General features: G+C 42.0%; 1 protein-coding gene and 1 long non-coding RNA gene across 10 annotated transcripts in view; one reads left to right on the top strand and one right to left on the bottom strand.

Annotated features, from left to right (window-relative positions):
• Positions 1–601: 601 nt before the first annotated feature.
• LOC122321574 (uncharacterized) overlaps positions 602–18852 on the bottom strand; it is a 90729-nt gene continuing 72478 nt past the window's right edge. For 4 of the 9 annotated variants that reach the window (XR_006246147.2, XR_011443052.1, XR_011443054.1 and 1 more), the window contains 2 exons: positions 16821–16942; positions 2654–2818 (listed from right to left, as the gene is read on the bottom strand). Coding sequence is in view for 6 of the 9 variants with exons in the window: in XM_070280861.1 (XP_070136962.1) it covers positions 2802–2818; positions 16821–16942 (139 nt within the window). In the remaining 3 variants the exon portion in view is untranslated. The other 5 variants (XM_070280862.1, XM_070280858.1, XM_070280860.1 and 2 more) reach the window with 5 other exon arrangements.
• Positions 2914–3755, top strand: LOC108129826 (uncharacterized). Its single transcript, XR_001773580.3, has 3 exons — positions 2914–3136; positions 3191–3372; positions 3431–3755. It is a non-coding gene; the product is annotated as an uncharacterized lncRNA (long non-coding RNA).

Below are 18852 nucleotides of genomic sequence, written 5' to 3'. Positions count from 1 at the left end.
AGCGCTTTCCAATACAAATTAGCCGAAATTTAGTCACAGCAAATTTGTATTTCATTTTTTATTGCACCCCCCACTCCCACTCCCTCACTTTGCTGCTGTCTCTATCTTTATGTGTTGTTTTTACCCCCAAAACTGAAATTACGAAAAATCCATAAATTCGGGAGATGAAAAACGCCGACTCGGCGAAAAGTCATCTCTTCCTCTTGTATCTTTCGGCCACCGCCTTTTGTTCGCCTTTCTTCCCGTCCCTCTGTGTGTGTTTGGCGTTTGTCGCTGGAATGGTTGTTATGACATTTTTATGAAAAATTTGAAATTTACGATTCAAATTGGCCAACAACACAGATATTGCCCTCACCCCCCCCGTCTGGGAAACTATCTCTTGCACTGCTGTTGGCTCAGAATCGGTATTGAAGCGGAATCCGACTTTTTGCTACAATGTGGTCTACTAGGCGGATGAGTGATATTTTTTAAAACTGATATAAAACTAAATAGAACCTTTTTAAATGAAAATTAAATAAAATATAATTCATTTTTCACAATCTTAACATATCTTTATTATCTTAAAATTACATAATTTCTTTTTTTTATACTTAATAGTATCTACAATTCATTAAATCGTAACATGTACATAATTTATTCAACATTAATTTTATTCCATAGACAAATCAAATATTATTTAGATTTAATTATCTGATTAATAGCTCTTGCAATCCCAAACATCTGCCAATTTAATTGGCCTCCCACCTGGCCATCCAATCGGCTAATTCTTTTATAATGAACTTTCGATGGGTTTTACGGAGCTTCGCCCAATTGGAATGTGCACCATGATGGCCAAATCCAGGGCGATAACAATTGAATAATTGATCAATCAGCAGTGTGGCCAAACGCAATCAATTTTTGGCACACTGGCTTGTTAAATCTTTTATGGTCAGGAGGAATGGAAGAAGGGGGTAAGACAGCGTTAACGACCAGTCGAGTGCCTTAAAATTAATTACTCATAAATTCCAAATTAAACATTTTGCCACACTTTGGTTTGTGTTTATGGGTCAGTAAGAATAAGTGGGCACTGCGAGAAAATACTGAAATAAAGTATATATTACTGAACAAGATTCTTGATCATAAAGACAAAGTTTGTGGCCAAGTGTACATGATGTACTCACTCTTGGATACTCAGACGTTCACAGCGGGCTGTGATTTACTGCTTTTTGGCCCGGGGTTATGGGCCATGGGATGTGGGGCTATAAGCTAGGGGCCCGTGGCAGGTGGGCCGCCCAACGACCGGAAAAATGTAAAACGCCCATTTTGATAATCAAAACAAATAATAAAACAACTTCACACGTTACTCTTCTCCACAACTACCACAAAAACAAGAAAACAAAAACAATGAGGTAAACGCTGGTGGTGCAAACGAGGCCCATTAAAAGATAATAATCGTAATAAACTAATAAAAATTGAAACTGGGTGAGTGAGAGAGCAGCAGAAAGAAAAAATAAATAAATAAAAGATTCGTAATTTTAAGCAATAAAACACTATTTTGAGTTGAGCTCTCCAGGCTGTATGTAAGTTGTGGTGGTGGGAACCGGAGTTGCGTGTGATCCTCGGGAGTGTTAAACGAAAAGCGGAACAAACCATAAAAGAAACAGCTCAGTTGTAATCTCCCGTGCGACAGGTTGTATCTGAAATAAAATAGGCATAAAAAAACGAGGGAACTGAGCAATGAAAACACTTGTAAAACCATAAAGTCAAGCGAGGGATATGGTTAAAATAAAGTACATTTAAGAAGGAGTGAAAAAGGATATATGATATATTTTGAAGATTTTCCGCCAATAAAAATAGTACATTTTAGTTTTATTCCATTTATTAAACAATATTTTAACAATTTTTATTTACACAGTTTACAAAATGGTCTATAAATAGTATATTTACATATAAACCAGTTACTATAAATCCTTAACATTTATATCCTCAACTCTACACATCTGCAAGATACAACATACTACAAGGCTATGGCAGTCATGGCCCACTTGAAAATCCATTCACTTAATAACCAAACAGTCCGTTTTCCTTTCGCTGGTTCCCACAAATAGTGCTCACACCTCGGCGCCCTGCCAGGGACAGGGGAAGTGAAATAAACTATTGCAATTGCAATTCGGGCTCTGAGTGCCGATCGTAAAACCCGCTAGAAGACAGGAGTAATTGCCCATAATAACACTGTAAAATATTTCGGCACGACGCCGGGCCAAGGAGTGAGTAATGAGTCTGGAATCAATTGTCACTCCGCCGTAAAATCAATGGCATTGAGTGAGACGCGCTTTCCACTCAAGCGGCTCAGACACGGCGGTTGAAAATAAAAACACCCTGCACATCAAGTTCATTCCCTAATTTGATACACTTTTATAGCGCCAGTTTATGGCTTGTTTGGCCGGGCTTGTGGTTTTCCCCCTTCCGGCCCTCGGACGACTTGTCTGATGAATGAGTTTTTCGAGAGAGTGATTTCGTTGACGATTACTAAATGCCTTCTCACGCAATCATTTTTTAATCCCCCGATGCGGTCTGGTTTATGGGTCACCCCGGAATCTGGGTCTCCGCACGGCGTCGATCTCCAGTCACCTCCGAATTACTCAATAAAAATTATACGATTGCAAACCTAATGTCCCTATTCTTGTCTCCTTCTGAGTTTATTGTGTTTTAATTATATATACACTGTATTTTAAAAGCATAAAAAAATGTTACACATGCTGAGGACAACTTGGTCTTCAAAAGGATAAAAACGAAACGGGTTTCCACTCACCGAGGACTCGTTACAATAATATGTAATCTGGAAATATAAGAAAAATGGAAATTGTTAGTCTTATTGAATCTCGAAGTGTGCTTTTCGAAAAAAGACTTGGGTACAGGTTGACAAAGATTTTAGTTTAGAATCTGGCTTACAGTTGGAGTAATCATGAACAGACAGGGCTTAAAAAATAAACTAAACCCTTCACCATGGGTACTGAGAAAAAGGCACGAGCAAGAACTCCCAAATAGGGATAATGAACTTGATCCACCAGACCCCGAAGTTGATATTCCCCAACAATTGGAAGAAAAAGCAAAAAATACTTTGGAGACTATTTATAGGATGTGTGGTATTGTTGCTGTAAGTAGACCCCTATTTAAGTTAGACCTTCTGATATAAAAATTCCTATTGTAGATGAGTGTAGCTGTGGCTGTAGCAGGATATTCGAAATATTCGCGTTTTGTTTTTTCTTTAATCCTTATAAGCATCGTAGCTTTCAATTTAATATTATTTTTCCGATGTCGACACTTCCGGCCATCCTTGGGAGCTTTAATGCTTTTATTTGCAACCATTCTATGTTTTGCTATTCCTGTTTGGTAAAAACTTTAAATTACTTCTATTTGGTTAATGATTATTAAAGTATTTGATTTTTAGCCTCCACATCTTGAAAACTCTTAAATCGGACGCTGATGGAGTCTATTACAAGGGTATGATTCAAAACGGCATGGGGGTTCTAATATGTGCTTTTTGCATTGGACTCTTCGTAGTATCCTTTTGCGTTATGAATGATGAAAGGGATACTGACAGTTCCACTAGCGAGACTAGTGATAAAAATAGGGACTCAATGTACGACTAAAAAATATCCCTCCCTAAAATATAATTTCTAAATTAAAATATTAGCTAAAAATATTTATAATTTCTAAATCTTGATATGTTATAAAATGTATACCAATTAAAGATCCCTGTGGAATCTATGATATTTTTATACACTCTTCTTAATTGCTACAAAATATCGGACTCAAATTAATTTAGGGCTTTTCCAATGTTTTCCTTGGCCGTGAAGGAGAAGGAGGGAGTAGAAGTGAATGAAAGCCGTCATCCCAATCGCCATCGTTTCGTCATCGCAACGGGATGACGAGCGTGTTTTATAGGCCTCAACAAGACATTAAAACACACGCATACGCCTCGAGACGGCTGCCGAGAGGGTGGTGGCTGGTGGCCATTATGATACCTGCAGCGGTGGTTTTTCAGTTTTTCCCCCAGCTGGAGCTGGAGCACCGCCGGGAAACGGAAAAAGGGAGACAAGAAGTAGGCATTGGGACTCAGATGGCTTTCAGTTTGAAGATGGGCGATGATGGGCTGGCAGCGAAAGGAGATTTCAATATCATAAAAAATCGTATTAAGAGAATCTCATATTGGGAATCGTAAAGTTTTTACGACCGTTTAATGGACTCTTGCAGTAAGCGTGAGTATTTACGCGCTGCTTAAAAGCGGTAAAATATGGCCAAGTGGTGTTGCGGGACAACAAAAACGCAAGCGCACGCACCGCAAAGATACAGATAAGAAAATGCGAATGCCGATGCTGCGGATGGAAAACTTCAATTAAAGGCAGCAAAAATGTGTCTACCGGATGCATTGACGGGTTGAGCTTGTTATATTTGCACCAGAAATGGTTTTTGGAATGATTTCAAATAATATGGGCGGAACACCATTACGCCATCTGGCTGCCATTACGAGAAGCTGTATACCAGTTAACCTGGAAAAGCAGTTCAAGCAGTTCTTACTGCTTGCGGCATTAAATGTCCTGGCTAAGACTCTAAAGGGGGTGGGAGAGAAAAATAGGATGTCCTGAAGAGAATGAACATTTCCCGGAAGAAAGAGAAGGCTATGAGTTTTCGCAACACGCAAGAGATGGCCAATAACGATCGTAAGGTGCCAATAGCAGGGCGTGGTCTAAGCATTACGTCATTAGTTCTGATTCAGGGATAAGCGGAGGTCCTTTGGGCCTGCCTACCATTACCTGGCAAAGGTCAAGAAATGGGTGTGTTCGAGTAGTAGCAGAATTATGGTTGCTAATCTCTTTCAACTTGATTGAGTTTTCAGTTTTTAAGTTTCTTTAGAGAGTGGCTTTAACGAAAACGGAAAAACAGGCAGTGGAAATTTTTGGTTTAGAAAAAGTGAAAAAGAAAGTGCTTGTGAAAATTATGGTAATTCTTCAAGAAATGTTTTCAACTCTTGGAAATCTAAGTAGAATTACCAGTAAATTAGCTATTTAATAGCCGCCTCACTCTGATGGATGTCTGAGTTTGTTTGATGGCTAGGATGGACTACCACGATGACCATAGACCGGGTGATTGATGCAGGAAAACAGCACTTGGATAAGTCTCAAGTCCTATTAGGAACAACCATTATATTTATCATTATTTCCCGTATACAAACGCAGACAGTGCAATCGATTCGATGAAAATATCTTGGCCCACGTCACCTTCTTAACTTGACTTGGCTAACTGGGCTCATTGGCCGCCATTCGTAGGTGCAGTCACGTAGGGCGATCTATGGCCTATGAGCCCTAACAAATGTTGGCAGTCTGGTGACAACGACCCCACGACTTAATTAGACGCGGCCATCCATCAGCCCAAGGGGCGAGAGTTATGTGACTGGTGGAAAGGATTTCCTACGATTTTCCACCACACGGATAAATCATCTGCCCAATCCAACTTTATGCATAGTGAGAAAATTAAGAGGCTTTTTAAAGAAAAAGGCTTTATTGGAAATATTTTGTATAGAAATTGGTATGTAATTTTTCTCTCGATGCATCCTAGTCCCTCCGGGCCGGGCGTATAAATCAGAAAGTTCGAGCACTGTCGCTCGTAAAACGGATTCCGCCGAATGTTTGTTAATTATGGTTTTGCGTAACTCTCGCATTGGCTGGCTGGTCCCGGGTCCCGGGTCAGAACCACTCGTGAGTGATTTGTATTTTGGCTCGTTAAAGTGTCCAGCGAAATGAAGTGCTGGCCAATGAGTTTCTTCTCAAATGCGGCGGCACGATCGTCGAGTATCTCAGCCCATTCCCCAATATATCGCCAGAGGCATCTTCGGGAAAAGGCACGTTTTCAAACGCAATTTGCAACAATTTAAAGATTTTTTTTTGCGCCAGCTCCGATGGCCGATAGCCGAATCGCCAGAGAGATTGCCTCAGTTCGTGATGGGCTCCTAAAAAAAGGGAGGGTGCTCCAGAGCAGTGGGTCGAAAAAGGGTGGTGGCGCTTAGTGGAGGGGGAAAACTGAGAAGGCTGGAAGCCCCAAGCGCCGCATCTGGTTGCGATATGCGAGTGCTTCTTGGAGTTCAGCTGGCGTCTAAGAGGAAACTGGAATGTTTCGAGTGGTAATCTACGGGATTAAAATGGAAATAGGCAAGTGATTAAGTATGCAATGAAAACCATTAATTATTAAGTTTAGAACTCAAAGACTTGCCGTTCCAAGAACTTGAAGTCTGGGGAAATTATGGTATTTGTTTATGGGTTTCATGTGTAGCCAAATACTTATAGTTTGTTTCTAATATAATACATTATATAACTCGAATATATTTATCCAGACAATTAGACCAAAGGAAACTCGACAATCAATTTAATTCTAATTAGTTGTAAAGTGCCTCTGTAAAACATTCAATAAAACAAGCTCCATTACAATTTAATTAATTAACATTAATTGAACGCATAAACCCAGTAAGTTTGACATTCAGGGTGAATGGAAAACCTTGCCGCTAATTGCGATGTCAGATCCATTTGCATGTTTCCGTTTGGCAGCAAATTGATTCCCCAATCGATTAGCCCAAGTGGGCATGCATAATCGAGGGAGGACACTCACTTTTCTATTTTCCATTTATAATGTCCCCCAGGCCGGAGCTCGCTCAGGTGACATTTGGACCCGCAATGAGTCCCCGATAAGCCACCGACAGATTCACACGAGCTGAGAATGGTTTCTGGGGGTTTCGGGAAACCGGATCAACCACTTCTCGTCGGCGGCGGTGCAATGGCGGAGGCAAATGGCCGTGATAAGAGCACCGCCTCTGCACCGCCATAGTTTTGCTTTTGGATTGTTTGGAAAGACCTTCGGTATTCCGAAATAGATTCAGCTGAGCCCTGGCAGGGCGAATTCCTTTTCATCCACCTCCCTGCCTGCCTGCGCACATCTTGCTTTCTCTCCCTGCGCATTTCTCCAGGGCAAATTTTCTTTGTCTGCCTCAAGACCCAAAAACCAAAACGGGTTCATTTCTTACAGAGAAAGATCCGAAACAGGTTTTTCTTTAATTTTTAGTTTTACACAAAATTTTTACAAAATATATCAGCCATGGTTTCCCAAATATTGTGCCTAAAAAATAGTAGTTTTCGTAAATTTCGTAAAATAGTAATTTAATAACTTCTCTTTCAATTACTTATTATTTTTCTCAGTGCACTCAATGCCTTTCCTTAAACATTCGGTCATCGAGGAGGTCGAACTCTTGTCTGTCCTAATGCGTTGTTTTCGTCATTCAAACTTCGGGTCATAGTCATCCGATTATCGATTGACCGACTTATTGACCAACTGGGCAGGATTTTCAAGAATTTCAATTGGAGAATTGATTTCTGATAGTTGTCATAAATTGTCGGAAGATTAAACATGGAGTATTTGGTCGGAGCATCCCACACAGTAACTTACAAAGATAAATTCCATAAAAGCCATCGCCAATAATCCTCTGGGAAACAAGGAGGTGGATCCCTGGGTTCCTAATTTCCTCTGGCCGGCTGGCGAATTTACGTGACGCTGACACTTGCTATCTGGAGCCATAAACTCGTGGGCCTTATCATTGTCGGCGGCCATTAAAAGGGAGTTTTACTGTACGACTGGTCGCAACTTTAAAGCGGACGCACAACAATTATGCGCACAGCCGGACATGTTGGCAGCCACCCTTCTACACTCAGCGAAAAATCTACAAAATGCATTTTAAAATAATTTTTAATAATACATATATTTAAAAGATAGTCTATAATATAAATTTTAAAAATATTGGACTTTTATAATATCTAAATCATATTCTTCAAGTGCTTTTGCTTCCATCATCGGCCCATGTCCGCCTGGCGGAACTGAAAATTTACGAGAGCCCCAGACTGTCCAAAGTCGGACAAAGTCTGGCTCCCAGCGCAATTATGCGGCGGATTAGCTCGCGAAAAAAAAAAAACAAAATAAATTGGCCAGCCCTCGCCGCGAATAAAGTCTGCCACTGGGCAATGGAACTGCCACTGCCACATCGCGTGCCACACATCGAGACGTGATTACGCCCCACCAATTCAGTTGGCCACATTATGCATATGCATGCGACGGCCCGGTGCGCATCTCTTAACTCACCTAAACGGCCATTCAGCATACTTTACAGGTGCTTGGCGGGCCAATTGAGACGTCTCACATAGGCGGTGAGAAGCTTTCAAGACTCCCAGACAAGCCAAAAATATGGCTCACAAACTACTTGGCTTAAAGCTAAAGAAAAGATTTCAAAGTGTTATGGATATTTCGGTGAATAAATGGGCCACTGCAAAGGCTTTTAACGTAAAATAGTCAAACAGAATACTTTCAATGATTTGTATATCGATTCCCCATCAATCTGCAAGAAAATGAAGCAAACAATTATTTTTTAGATTTTTTGTCAAATTTTATAGAGGGTCCCCTTCAAAATTTGGAAAATGTATGGAAGGAACTATATGAGCCCCTCCGGTGCCTGTATCTTTGCCAATATTGATCCGATTGTTGAGCGGAATACCTTAAAAGAATTGTGGATCATTTCTCCATCGATCTGCATCAAAATCTAGGAATAAATTATTTTTTAGATTTTTCGTCAAATTTTCTGGGGGGTCCTCTTCAAAATTTCGAAAATGTATGGAAGGGACTTTATGAGCCCCACCGATGCCTGTATCTTTGCCAATATTGATCCGATTCTTGAGCGGGATACCTTGAACGAATTGTGGATCGATTCTCCATCGATCTGCATCAAAATCTAGGAACAAATTATTTTTTAGATTTTTTGTCAAATTTTCTGGGGGGTCCCCTTCAAATTTCGAAAATGTATGGAAGGGACTATATGAGCCCCACCGATGCCTGTATCTTTGCCAATATTGATCCGATTCTTGAGCGGGATACCTTGAACGAATTGTGGATCGATTCTCCATCGATCTGCATCAAAATCTAGGAATAAATTATTTTTTAGATTTTTCGTCAAATTTTCTGGAGCGTCCCCTTCAAAATTTCGAAAATGTATGGAAGGGACTATATGAGCCCCACCGATGCCTGTATCTTTGCCAATATTGATCCGATTCTTGAGCGGAATACCTTGAACGAATTGTGGATCGATTCTCCATCGATCTGCATCAAAATCTAGGAATAAATTATTTTTTAGATTTTTCGTCAAATTTTCTGGAGCGTCCCCTTAAAAATTTTGAAAATGTATGGAAGGAATATGTGAGCCCCACCGATTCCTATATCTTTCCCAATATTGATCCGATTCTTGAGCGGGATACCTTGAACGAATTGTGGATCGATTCTCCATCGATCTGCATCAAAATCTAGGAATAAATTATTTTTTAGATTTTTCGTCAAATTTTCTGGAGCGTCCCCTTCAAAATTTCGAAAATGTATGGAAGGGACTATATGAGCCCCACCGATGCCTGTATCTTTGCCAATATTACTCCGATTCTTGAGCGGGATACCTTGAACGAATTGGGGATCGATTCTCCATCGATCTGCATCAAAATCTAGGAATAAATTATTTTTTAGATTTTTCGTCAAATTTTCTGGAGCGTCCCCTTCAAAATTTCGAAAATGTATGGAAGGGACTATATGAGCCCCACCGATGCCTGTATCTTTGCCAATATTACTCCGATTCTTGAGCGGGATACCTTGAACGAATTGGGGATCGATTCTCCATCGATCTGCATCAAAATCTAGGAATAAATTATTTCTTAGATTTTTCGTCAAATTTTCTGGAGCGTCCCCTTCAAAATTTCGAAAATGTATGGAAGGGACTATATGAGCCCCACCGATGCCTGTATCTTTGCCAATATTACTCCGATTCTTGAGCGGGATACCTTGAACGATTTGGGGATCGATTCTCCATCGATCTGCATCAAAATCTAGGAACAAATTTTTTTTTAGATTTTTTGTCAAATTTTCTAGAGGGTCCCCTTCAAAATTTTGAAAATGTATGGAGGGGACTATATGAGCCCCACCGATCCCTATATCTTTGCCAATATTAATCCGATTCTTGAGCGGAATACCTTAAAAGAATTGTCTCCACGATTCTCCACCGATCTGCATCAAAATCTAGGAACAAATTGTTTTTTAGATTTTTTGTAAAATTTTCTGGGGGTCCCCTGCAAAATTTTGAATCCTTATAAAGTATAGATTCAGCGTATGCAACATATGGCCATGCTAAAGCCTTTATCGTTGTCTATTTATTTCCGATCGTTAAGAGGAGTGCCTCAAAGGAACGGCAGTTCCTTGTAAATCTCCGTGGAAATAACTGAGCAAAGCTTTGAAGAAACTTTCAATACCTTTTTCTAGTGGCATACATGAATTCTTGTGTGAATTCAAAAGTTGTTGGCAACTTGGCTTCTGCGCTTTGAAACAATGTCCTTTGCCGGGAATTGCGTGTCTACACTCTCGGTTTCCGGTTATTCTCGACCCATAAATCACAATCAAAAGGAGTAGAACCGTCGCGAGCACAACCACGAAATGTGTGTTGAACGCCTTTCGGCTCCGAGGGAGTGAAGAATAGTAATCCAGATGGACTTCCGCGTCCTTTTTTCTTTGGCTGAAGGGTTAAACTGTCCAATTGCGAAAAGGGCCGTAAAATGCCGGATTTTCTGCTCGGGAACCCCTCGAGGAGTGACAATAAAATGGCAAACAAAAGTCGCAGGGTGACCAGCTCTCGAAACCCCTTGTCCAGGATATGGTAAAAATATGGAAGCAGCCGAGGCAGAATGTCACACCATGTTGTCGCGTTTTACGACCGCCGCTCACCTTTTGTTTACGGACTTTATGGCCGCCAGACCTCCTTGTTGAGTTTTTTTTTAACCGACCTCTGTCCGCCATTTAACCGCTTCACTTTCGTTGACAAACCAACTCGAAAAAAATGAGAAAACCCAGCCAAACGAAGATTCAAAGCATTTTGCGGCAGTCTTGACATTTTTTTTTTTTAATTTATCGATGCTGGTCGGGAACTGTACCCGTTTACCTTGAGTTCAGATATTAACCAGTTGCATCTTTTTTTTTGGCAAACGATTATTAATAGTATACACCTTCAAGGACATTGGCTTGAGTAAAAAACTGCATCCGGAGAAAGGATATTCCATAGAAAGGTTAACAGGTAGGCCGCGGGGCAGCTGTCCTTAAAAAACGCAGGCGCAAGGCTAATTGCTTAGCTCAAGGACTTTGGAATACGGCAGGACCTGCAATGCCTTAATACTATCCGTGCAAATTGCATAACCCTTAATGGGACAGGGTTACAGGCAGATGACCTTGAGAATGAATTCGATGCGATGTGGGAGTTTCAAGATACAAAGGTGTACAAGGTGTATAATTAACATCCAAGCCAATTAATTGTCTAACAGCCTTAATTGCATTCGCTCCCCTTTAAATTCATCCATTAGGTTTGTTGAAGAAATTTAAAATTAATATTGCTTATTTGATTCGAATAAAAAAGCCATTATGATTTTATAAGAACCGAAATAACTTGTTCGCCATAGCCGAGTCGAGACGGGCAGAGTCGAGCCAACTGGCCAATTAACTCCAATCAAAATGGAAACAACCGTAAAAATACAAATAATAACGAACGTAAATTCGTTATTGGGCAATTCTACGGATTGTCACAGCTGAAGACGATTGGGGATCAGATTCGGAAATCAGAATTCAGAATTCAGAATATAATTTCGGGCGGATCGTTGACAACGCTTCAATGTCCGTCCACGCCAAATCATTCATAATTCATTCTGTATGCCGCATAAATGTTTTTACTATCAATAAAAACGCAATCAAATTAACATTAAACTTATTTCGCCGAGGTGGCTCCTCGCCGGGATCGAAAAAGCACGTAATTATTTTAAAATATTCCGCCATTCCGTTAGGTTATCGCATTCTTCCACATGGCTGGGGCTGGGGTCTCTCTCTCATCTGCCATGATTTTCTGTTTTCATCGTTTGTGGTGTCACAGAAGTCAAAAAATTCGACACTTAAATATAGAAATTGGCGGCGATCTGTGTGGGGGCGCCTTCTCCTTTTCTCATTTTTAGACACTTTTGGGCTTTCGCATTCTTATTAATTTAAATCGCAAATGTGTCGTCGGCGTGGAGCTTGTTGACATTTTATTTACAATGGGCGAAGGGGCCATCAAATTTAATGAACGGCTTATGTAAATGGCCAGTAATTGCGGACGGACATTTGGTGAGAAAAGCACAGCAAAACGAGCGTTTCTGCCATTTTCCATTCGCCATTTGTCCGGACCCTGGAAATGTGTTTTCCTAATTAGTTATTCCGAAAGGAGCCATTTCCATTGCCATGCCAGTCACATGCCCCATCCGAAGGGGTGATGATCTAGACTCTTAATTATTTATAGAAGTGCCGCCATAAATAAGTCGAGAACAATGGGGGACTGTAGAGTTAGTAGAAACCTATTCCATTATTGATTTTCTATTTGAAGGAATTTTAATTTAAATTAGTCGAGGATTCTGCTTAATAACATCTTGTTAACCAAAGAACTGAGAAACCACTCAAATATCTTGGATTCCTGAAGGCATAGCCAGTCCAATTATAATCCAATCGAGAAGTACATCTGCAGGTGATTAGGCTGAGCATTCGGCGTTCTTCCATTACCATAACCGCAATGGCCAGGCCAACACCGCGGACGAGTTGCCTTCATGGGCAAGTGCATATGGCATTGGCAGTGGGCTGTAACCGGGCTGGAGGCCTAGGGGGATGAGGGATATACTACGTACACCTCCACTTGAGCCAGTTGCTCATTACACTCGACTGGATAATTACGAGCATTTCAATAAACAAGCACAAGAGTCGTGTGCTCGAACTTGGCTCGAGCTCGGCATTATGAACTGTTTCCGAACTGCGCGCACATAATACCATATTTCAAATTTCAATTAAGTCCAAGTGCTGAGAGAGCAGCTCCCTCCCCAGACTCACGGGCGTCCCCCCTGGCGGAAAAGGCAGCCAATTGCAGTTCTCGGGGCCTTTCGGTCTGATGATCTTTCCCATTTCCTATTTAACTTTTGACTTTTCGAAATATAAACATTTTGTTTTATGGCTTTCAATCGATTTCCCCATTTTCCCACTGCAATGCCTAAAAGGGACTCAAGTGCAGTCCCACTTGGCCCAGTGCCTTGCCAAATTTCTCCATTCCCTCCCAGGTCCCAGGTCCTCCTTTCTAGCCTCTAGTCTTTTGGAAACTGGGAGTCTGAGAGTTTTAATTAAAAACTAGTTTCTTCATTTTGAATTTAAAAACGAGATTGGCCCGAAGAGGAGGGAATCGAACTTTTTTCTTTTTAATAAACCATAAAAATGTTTCTAAAGTGTCACACTCAAAATTTGGGCTGTCACATAAATTTAGATGCCTTAAAACAAATTCCAGCGATTAAAATCTCGAAAATGGACAACATTGACCACCTTGGGCAGCATTAGAGGCCCGATTGAAAACCCGAAATTGAAATCGAGCCTCGAGGCAGGGGCCTAGCCCCAAAGACTGAGTGGTTTGGGTGCTGGTATCTGTCGGATACAGATACGGCCAGATACAGCTTACATTAGGCAGCTCGGGCACTTGGGAGCTGGGCGATATGGAGAGCAAATTCCATTTTAGAATAACAAACTGAAAAGCGCGGTGGCCCTTTTGCGACACAGAGAAAACAAAGAAAGCGCTGTTCAAATTTACATTCCCGTCCGAAAGAGTTTGCTGTCTGGGACGGGGGGTTACTCAGCATACCGCCCTGTTGACTTAGGCGGATCCCGATGGCAGCTCAAACAATATTTTGCATATTCCATCGATTTTTCGACTCCGAAAACGAGTGCGCATAATGAGCCAGAGACAAGGACAGAGACGGCGCAAGAGAGTTTTCTGGGTGTGTCCCCGACTTTGGCTGACGAAAAAAAAAATACACATTATAGGAGGAGGATACAGGGCCATTCCGAGAGAGGAAGTTTGTCGCCAAAGAGGATTATTTAGTATCGATTCCACATCATATCCATGTCCCCGCCGCCGTTTGAAAGCGATTTTCTAGCGAATCTAAGTCTCTGGCCCATAAATCTCGCTAATTTATGTGGGATGCGTGCGAAATGCCAACAAACTAACTCGCCCACGCTCGGAGCCACTGAGCCACTCTGCACCACATCGCCCTGCACCACAACGACAACATGCCGCAGTACGACTGTCACGCGAGTGACTGTTCTGCATATCAAAATCGAGACTCGAGAATATCACAATGCACTGAGGAATAAAAGGGGGCACTGAGGAATTATTTACTATATGATACCTGGTACTTAAAAAGAAATAAAATGCCATAACTTTCAGACTATTTATTATTTATGTTTTATTTTTAATCACAAAATATTTTTGTTGGTGTAAAAACTGCATGTCCAAGCACAAGTCAAAGGCCCCAGTCTTCAACGAAATCCTCCAAAAGCCCGATTATAGTTCCTCCTTCAGTTAGCCTGACTCTTGTCGGGCTGACATCGCTCGATTTATTTAACTATCCATTTCTGTCGCACTTCGACTAACGATTTTCTAGTCAAGTCCGGGGCTCGGTGCGCTAATTTATTTGACTTGCCCGACATTCCAGCGATCATCAGCTGGGTGGGGACAATTTATGCAAATGCCCGGCATATTGATATTGTTATGCTTTTGTAATGGAAATGCCTGCAATTACCACTTGAAGCTCCATTGTGCACTGGCGCTGTGAAGGGCAATTAACGCAAATTAGTTCGCTGCGTTAGTGGAGGAGAACTATGCAAGACACCCAGGGGAATATAAGTTTATATTCCTCAAGTGTTTTAATTAAGTTAAAGTATATTTAAGAGCCATCCTCCAGTTGAATGAGATCAAGGATAGTTTATAAGTTACCTGGTATTCAGCATTTATGTCCTACCTTTGGTGTCTAGGAATAAATAACTCAAAAATAATAATTTCCGCTGTTTTTCATCATTAAGAACCATTATCATTACTCTGCTCTGTCCACCAGTGAATAATATTATTGTAATTGCGAAGCTTAATGAGCTCATATGCGGGTGCAAATGTCATTGATTACTTATAATGAGCTATTATTATTTATATAGATGGCTGCTTTTGTATTCCACATCCAGCAGAGATAGACCCGAAGCCGACTGGCCGGCCAGTGGCCACTGCCCACAAATGAAATAAAGTCATAAAATTATTTAAATCTGTATTTAAGTGACAATAAAGCACATTATGTACACTTAATGATAAGCCTCCATTGCAGGTTACGATTTGTGGCCGCGATTTTCAGTGACTCTCCGACAGTCTATATACTTTAATCTGGTTCTGGATTTACTCAGAGTATTATTAAAGCCCCTGATAAAAATGAAAATGGATTGGATTTGGGCAGCGCGTGATTCGCACCTGACAGGCGAAAATGTTTATGGAGGAGAAGGCTTTTAGTTCATAATTATAAACATTTGTAATTTATTTAATAAACTGAGTGTAATTCGATCGGATTACAAGCTTTTAGGGGGCTTTCAGAGCCTCATTTGTATAATACAGGTGCGGCTAATAAATGGAGTTAATCAAAGGAGAGTAGGGTTACTCAAAAATATTTCTTTACATTTAAAAATATTTTAAGAAACTGATTTTTATCTCGAGCTAAGTTTGAATTTGTTAGACACTACAAGACTAGAAAACATATTTTTTTAAACCCAAAGTGCATCGCCCTAATCCCACTTCTGTGAGTCTTGGATCCTCCATAAAAATGTGTGATTACGAGAATTTAATGCAATATATTAATTACCTCGCCTTCGCACAACCATTCCGCGTCTGAATTGGAATCTGAATCCGAATCCGATGGCAAATCCAATGACGATATCGCTGCCTCCTGGTCCGCCCCCCGCTGCCCGGGCAATTGAGCAGATTAAAAACTGGAATAACGTCTTTGTCAGTGTCTTTAAGCTCGGATGTGGATTCTGATGGCTGGATGTGCGAGTGAAGGCTCTCCGCCAATGACGGGCCTGAACTTGCCATCTTTTGGCGGCAAGGTGTACGGGGGCAGGTGGGTCAGGACCGAGCAGGGACAGGGCGGGGAGACGACACATTCGTTAGCCAATTTACGAGCGACTAATGGCAATAACGAATACACTTTATGGCCTCATCCATAATCGAATCGCAACGAAAACTGCACAAATCGTGCAATTTCTGTTCGCCAGTGCATTGGTCACCGCCAATCATATTTATAAGGTCATTGGAGGTGCCATCCAGCCAGTGACGACCAAACATAGAATAGCAGTTGCCAAATTAAATCATAAAGTCGCGACCAACAAAAGCGAAAACAAAGCCATGCCTCATAAACTTTTATTCACATTTTTGTGAACCATTCCCCATTTAATGGTCGCCGAAGCAGAGTTTAAAAGCCAAACTCTGAGCACTCGAGTTTCTTGGCTTGGTGTTTTTTGTTTTTCGGTGAAATGGAAAGCCGTCGGTTGGAGCTTATGGCCATGTTAATGTCTTTTTAAAGCGATTATGCGAGAAATTTAATGGATGTCCGAGAAAAATTATGATCGATTCATGCGCCGGAGTCGCCTGTTGGGATTAAATCATTATGCAATTAGGTTTTCTGCCAGATTCCAGCTTAGACAAAAGACGTTTACGACTCCGGTGGCTTGGCGCGCCCATAAACCGAATTTATTTAAAATGCTGCCTGATTTATGCGCCTTTGATTTAATCTCCCGCCCAGCTCAGATTCATATTAATATTAGCGGCAATAAAAGGCGAATATTTAAATTCGTATACCTACCCTTTTGTAGTGGCCGGAGTTGGCTGGAGCAGCAGCTCGGCTGGCTCCGCGGGGAGGTGTAGTTTTTATAGGCGTAATCCACAAATGTTATAAAAACACACCACACACGCGAAGACACAGACCTGAAACGAGAGGAGAGGCCAGGGGCTCTATTTAGTTTGTTTTCGAATAAAAATAATTGGTTTTTGAGAATTTGGTAAAAATGATTTAAATTAATTGGTTCATCCGATCTCAAGCGGAAATATAAAAATATTTAAATGAGTTTGGCTATCAAATGTGAAATCATTCGAATTCCTAAATACCATTTATTTTAAAGACTCTTAATATTTATAGAAAATTTTCCTTTATTTTTCATTAAAAGTAATCCCTGTTTTCTGTTTAGTACACAACCTTTAATATTTCGTTCCGCTCAAGCAAAGTCACCCTGAAATAATTTAAAATTTGTGCTTTTCAAATGAAAATTTCATATTTTCCGGCTCAGAGCCAGCCCCCATTTGGTGGCAACTAATTGAACCCAATTTGGCCAAGCCAGCTGCCATTTGGCAGGTCGTCAGGTGTGCAAAACGACAGTTCCCGGGTTAAAATTGGGTTTCATTCTCTCGGCAAAATTCCACTTAAATAACAAAAAGCTTCAACGTTGAGTTTTTGGAAAATCAATTCCGTCCGAGTATGGTTGGTGTTTCCTCCGGGAGCCTTCACGAGTTTTCACTCGAGGCATTTTCGCTCAAAAGGCAAACAAGTTCTCCCCGGCGACCGCTTTTTCCTTTCCCTGGAGCTCCGCAGCTCCAAGATTCCATCACACATCCCGTGAAAGTCTCCAACGCCGGACCGCTGCTGCGCTGCAGTTGCTGTCGTCGTCGTCGCCGCCGTCGCAGTTGCTGCTGACGCCTGCGCTGCGCTGCTCAGCACCCGCTGCCTACATTGCCTTCTCGCTCCCACCAAAATGGCCGCCATTTTGGCCCCACCTCGTTGCCTCTCGCTTGCACCAGCGGTCACCAGTGCTGGGTGCGAGCAGAGCGGACACTGCCTGGGGCCATGTGCGCAACAGGGCGCACACTAGTCACACTGCCACGCCCACGCCCACGCGCCCCCCAAAATGCGCGGTCGGGCCGCTGCTGGCGAAATCGCCGACAGTCGGAGGAAGGCACCGGCGGTCCGCTCGCACCGCCTTATCACCTATCAGCCGTGTTTGCCGTCGCGATTGCTGATGTTGCTGCTCGGCCAGATATTGCTGTTGTACCGCCTGAGGTTGCTGCTATGGCTGGTATAACCGTTGCAACTGATGTTGCTGCCGCAGTATCTGAAGTGGCTGCTGCTGCAGTATCTGTTATCAATGGCAATGGTCGGGGCTGTGGCGGTGCACTTAACTCGTCGCCTGGCCATTTCCAGTTGATTGGCTGCACTTTTCAAGATTTTCGATATCCCCAAACAACGAACAACGATGGAATTTGCATGCAGCAGTTGATGGTCTCTCGAGGGGCTGGGGCTTTGTCTTTATCCTGTGCACTCGCCCGAGGCAAGGACACTTACTGCCGCATCCGGAGCAGCTGCCAGTTGGCAGCCGTATGGTGCCAATGGTGCTGTGGCTTGGCGATGCGAAAAGTGAAAATGCAGTTTCGCATAATTTGATCCCCTGTCCAGCCACCAGAACCCAGCCATGATTGTCTATTTGGGTCCTGGGTCCTTGCAGCAACGCTTGCTTGTTGCAAGACAATGCCCGTTCTAATCGTAATCATGGTTGCAATGTAATGGCACAATGCCAAGAGCCTTCTCCTCTCTCGTCTCTTCCTAGCATTTACCAACTTCTTTCGGTGGTTGTCCTTCGCTTGAATTGCACTTTTTTATGGCATTGCAATTAGGGGTAAGCGCATCCATGCCAACCAACACAGACTCACACACACATACAGCGACAGGGACGTAAGGGTGCAACGGCGGAGCGGGCTAAGGGTTGTTAATTATCTACCGAGGGGTGAACGTCGAACATGCCGTGCCAACAATTATCTGAAAAATCCATATTGCAGTTCCTCGGAAT

Source organism: Drosophila bipectinata, chromosome 3R, assembly GCF_030179905.1.
Source record: "Drosophila bipectinata strain 14024-0381.07 chromosome 3R, DbipHiC1v2, whole genome shotgun sequence".
NCBI lineage: Eukaryota > Metazoa > Arthropoda > Insecta > Diptera > Drosophilidae > Drosophila > Drosophila bipectinata.
The sequence above is the reverse complement of the archived record's forward strand: the minus strand, read 5'-3'. Positions and strand labels throughout refer to the sequence as shown.